This window comes from Vespa mandarinia, chromosome 21 (assembly GCF_050613455.1).
Source record: "Vespa mandarinia isolate Hongniang chromosome 21, ASM5061345v1, whole genome shotgun sequence".
Lineage (NCBI taxonomy): Eukaryota > Metazoa > Arthropoda > Insecta > Hymenoptera > Vespidae > Vespa > Vespa mandarinia.
Window position 1 is genome coordinate 165427 of NC_140830.1, and position 5402 is coordinate 170828.

Genomic DNA, 5402 nt, shown 5'->3' on the forward strand with positions numbered 1-5402 from the left:
AGGATATCAGTTCCATGTAATATTGTACATATTTGTTAATTAAGATCACTTGGTAAATATCCATTGTCATTATTTATCTCACGTAAATCATTTAATTACAATTGCGTTTTTACAAATTTTGTTATTTTAGTATACATTCAACATCCTTTTTTACTTCTTTATATTTTTTTATTCTTAATTTCTCTGAGGATTAATTTATTTATTTATTGAATATATTGCATAAGAATAAAATAAAAGAATTTTTTGTTTGTTTTTCTTTTTTTTATTCGATAAAGTATGGTATGCATATATCTTGTATGTATATCATTTTATAGCTAAATGATTAAATAAGTAGTTAATTATAGAACACAAAAAATAAAATCATTTTTTTTCATTTAGCTCATAAAATCATTCTCTTTATTTAGCTCATAAAATCATACAAGTTAGTTGTAACAGTATATTAGAATTTTAATCTGTGCGGATATTGACTGCTTCGCAAACCAAACATAGCTGACAGATAGGTGAATAATAGTTTCTTGTCTGGATTTGTTTTAATTTTTTCTATTATAAATTTATCTAAAGTTTTCTGATCCAATTTTCTTTGATTGCTTGGTTTGTATTCATCCATCTTTTTACTGAAAATATCGCCTTCCTCCTTTTTTAATCGTTTTTCACGTTTTCTTTTGAAATATTCATCATTTATGTGTTCTGGCAATTTGAGTCCAGAAAGATCAATGCGTGTAGAAGTTGCTATGACATAATTCTGATTTATTCTACGCAGTGGACAACCATTGATCAGAAATGGACCTAAGACATAAAGGTTTATATTTATTAAATCTTGCAGAAATAATAAAAATGATAGATAATATTAATCGACGAGTAATTACATTTCTTTTTATTCCTATATATATGTGTGTGTGTGTGTAAACACATATTTATATATACTAAATATGATTTTGATTTCAAATGATCACTACTGCATTATAAGTATAAAAAAGGATATTATTTAAAATAACTATGTTGATCTTCATAACTCAGGAAGATCACGGATAAAATAATTGTTTGTATGCACAAATTTTTTTTTATTAAACTTTATTTTTATATTTTGATATATATCCGAAATTGATTCAGACATTTATGAATCGATACTCTGCATACATAACTCATTATTTATATATGTTTTCATGGATAGAATTAGCAAAAATATATTAAAACCAACCTGTAACTAACAGTAATCCAGTTTTCAGCTGTTTCAAGAAAACAACACGTTTCCCTTTGTGAGACCCAGCTAATAAAATGCAAATAGTTCCTGGAACTAAAGTAGATCTTAAATATCGACGATGTTCACGGAAGCATTTTTTGGCATGCTTCTTTGTAATAGGATCTGCTGTAGGATAATTGGCCCTTCTTTTCTTTAATAGAACAATTCGTTTTTCTCCATTCTTATCACCGCCTATTTCTTTTTCGCTCGTCAATGGTTTTTTAAGTTTTACCTATAAAAAAAAATGTTCATACATTTTTTCCAATGTTTTATAAATAGATCTTATTATATTACTTACGATTTTAGGTGTTTTTTTATCTAGAAACTTATAAATGGCTTTTTTGTGGTACATGCGTGAACGACTAAATCTATAAACACCATTTCCTAGATCATAATTTCTTGGTTTCTTAGATTTCTTCTTGGCTTTCTTTTCGGTTGAAATTGTAACTGCTGGCGCAGTATTTTCCAGTGATATTGTTTTTGTATCCGACATCTGTGAAAACATCGAAAATTTTTATAAGCAGGTTACTATAACCATAGTTTATAAAATCTATTATCAAAGTTTAATCTTAGGTTAAGTTTATCCACATTGGATTATAAAGTTAAATAAATAGCGTAAGATAAAACGTAAGATTAACATTCCGGCAAGGTATTTTTACAAAATTGCTTTGGAACAAAAAGATATATTCCAAATTATAAAAAAACGTTATAAAAAGTAGAATTTTTTCAGTTAATAATTGAAACACTTACGTTAGAATTATAGAATTTCTTGAATAATTTTTGATTCACATCTGAGTCACATTCTTAGCATACGTCGAAAAGTTAAGAGATCCAGCATTACTCCATCTATCGGGCCTTCAATGAATGAAAAATTTAAATATCGATATCTATAATATATCGAGAATTCTTAAATATCTTTGCAAAAAAGAGCGGGAAAAGCATTATACTTAATAGAAAAACATGATTATTTTCAAATTTAGATTTTATATAAAATGTAAATGAACTATAACAATGTATTGTGTACACAATAACAAACTAAATAATAATCAATGTACTTCAGCTGAAGTCAAGGAAATATTTTTACGAATTTCTATACTTTATAAGTTTAATAGTTTTAAACTTTAAATTTAAAAAAAGTTAATATATATATATGGTTTATATATAATTATGAATTTTTCTAATTGAAGAAATTAAAAAACCGCGAAATTTGGGATGTTACAAGAGAAGATTATCGCGATAAAAATAAAAAAATAGGAGTTTCCTATAAAAAAATAGGAGATGGCTATACCTTGAAAATTTTCGAATAATTTTAATGAAAAATATTTCGATATATCTTAATTTTTGGTATATTTCGATATAATTTAAATATTTTGAAGATTCATATTCATTCCCGATGACGATGAAGATCGAAAAAACGTTATGTAGGCGCAACGGTCCTTCCTGTACTATTCGTTTGCAGTAACGCATCGTGCACTCAAGAACGTAGTATCGCTCCAATGCATTACTATATTAAAAATATATATCCGCTGCAATGCACGTTCAACGAACAACAAAACGTCCAGGACATATAAACATGTATCTATTCACTGATATCATCAATTTTCAGTAAAAACACAAATGATGTAAATTTTCATTTATACGTATGATAAAGTACTAGTTCATTCTAAGTTAAAAAAATTGTTTGATAATGGTACGATGAATTGTTTAAAAGAGATAATATATAAAAAGAAATCCAATGATATGATCAAGAATCAAATAGTTCCTCAATCAGCGTATATCGTTTCTTATCTTTATCCTAATTAATATCATTTAGGGTATTTGTATTCTGGTCATAGAAAAATATATTTTTGCTTGAGAAAGGAAAAGATATCAATGGTACATCATATTCCATTAATTAAATCGTCAGGATTTTATGTAAAAAGGAAGAAAAGTATAAGTAATATAAGTAATAAATATATAAAAATATTGCAATAAATTATGTGAATCGTAAATTTGCTTGTATAAAGTATTATCTGTAATTGTAATGTTCGTTCTGAATGAACTTTCATATTTAGATTATAATTTTCTAATGGAATAGAAACATGCGTATCTAAGGTTTTGCATAATTTAATATAGTTTTATATTGAAATAGAACTTCTTCCTCATATTATATATGGAGACATATGTATAACATATTTTTTTTATTTATCGAACGCACGTACTTACACATATATATTTTAACTCTTTTCAACTGTTCTTCGTATTAATACGAAATGATTATAGATTTTTTAAGATGAGCACACTTTTGCGCATAAAGATTAACAAAAATGTATTGCTTATATATATACATTATATTTATACAAGAGGCGTTTAAAAAATAATATCCTTTTTGAAATTACGACAATACAAATGATTCAATTTTTTAAATATTTCAGTTTTTGGGTCATATTGGTTCAGGATCAGTGGTATCAATTACAATCACCAGGTGTTGGGAGGAATGTTACATGAGAAGAATCGTGTCGGAGTCATTTTTGATCCGGATCGTGCAGAATTCTTTTTAGGAAGATTCGACAAATACTCTCTCCTAATTCGCTTCTTTCATACAAAATTTGTCGAATATTTTTCTAATTTACGAACCTTGATTTATCTTAAGATCTCTTTCCTCCAGTTGCATTTTCTATATTTCTATTCCTTAACATTCCCATGTCATTGAGAACGTGGAAAATCTTGGCGGTAAAGTATTTAATAGTTTCGACATGATCGCGATCATAGTTTTTCATCTTCATCACACAATTTTTTGGAAATCGTTCAAAACTTTTCAATCTACGTTGCGATGGACTCCTCGTCTTTTATGCGAAACTCATAAAATTCCTGTCAGCAATGTTGTTTCGTATTTTCAATTGTTTCACCATACAGTGTACGCAGCTCTCTCTGTATTGTTTTTGGTATCAGGAATAATTTACAATATTTATATGTAATAACTGTATATGATCATACTAAATATGATCACGGTGATTCTCGACTATTCTTTTTTCCACTGTATCGATTCTTTTTTAGATGTAGTTTTATCAGACTCAACTATCTTGTCAACTCTTATGCTTCAAAAAAGAATAACACACCATACTTAATCTTGTAAGATTAAACAATTTCTTTATTTCCATGATAAAAAAGAACATTCAAACAATGCGATATTATTGAAAAAATTTTTACTAATAAATTCGAACAAGAGCAATAAAAGATGCGATAAAAACGTTTTAGCACAATATTTTAGAATAACAAAAACGTGTTAACCCTATAATCTGTTGGTCTAAAATGAAGACTATACTAATTAATATGAAATAAATAAAACAATAAATGTTATCAGGTATTACAGACGCACGTACAAAACAAGAACCGAATAAGAACTAACCATTTTAGACGAGAAAGGAGAGCAGCAACTAAAGTTTAAATATAAAATACAAAACGAAAAAAGAAAGTTAAGCATTGAGTGATAGCTTAATGAACTATATAACAATTTAAGTACACTATATAGATGCATATATATATTTACAACATGCATCCTCATAATACTGTATGCTGATAATTTCTTCGATAATCAAAAAATTTGTACTAATGGTTAGTAGTCGAGGTGTAATGTAAAATAATTTCCGTATTGATGAAATTTTTCTACTGTAAAAATTATTTATCGATTTGTGAATACCATTGTTGAATTTTTGTTAGAGTTTCTGATGCGTATTGTAGAAATCGTTTTGTTCGTTTAGTTCAAAATGAACTAAAATTTTATCGCTTTTTAACTGTTTCTTTATTTAAAACGCTTCTTCATACTTATTAGACCATTTAAGTGGAACATGATCGATAAGTAATACAATGGAAATAATAATAAATTTAAGATTTTTTCGATAAATCTGTCGTAGTAATTTATAAAATCGATAAACCCTCTTAATTCTGTGTTATTTTGCGATCACGACATTTTATCAATGGTGCCCATTTTCGCTTTTGTGTTATGAATGTCATTTTTATCGATCGATATACCTGCAGTATTTTCTTAAACTTGTAAAAATTCCGATTTTTCCTTATTAATTAGTATATTCACTTGACTTGACTTAGTTAATACATGATCTAGATCCTCTAAATGTAATTTAACGGTAAGCACTTGTAATTTTTATATCATTGAGGAATATTG

At 26.9% G+C, this 5402-nt stretch overlaps 1 protein-coding gene across 1 annotated transcript; it reads right to left on the bottom strand.

Moving 5' to 3' along the window:
- Nucleotides 1–362: 362 nt before the first annotated feature.
- LOC118450876 (large ribosomal subunit protein eL6-like) lies at nucleotides 363–2095 on the bottom strand. Its single transcript, XM_035886875.2, has 4 exons — nucleotides 1991–2095; nucleotides 1539–1733; nucleotides 1199–1472; nucleotides 363–786 (listed from the first exon to the last, which is right to left on the bottom strand). The coding sequence occupies exons 2-4, from the start codon at nucleotides 1731–1733 to the stop codon at nucleotides 440–442; spliced, it is 816 nt and encodes a 271-aa protein (XP_035742768.1). The 5' UTR covers nucleotides 1991–2095; the 3' UTR covers nucleotides 363–439.
- Nucleotides 2096–5402: the final 3307 nt, after the last annotated feature.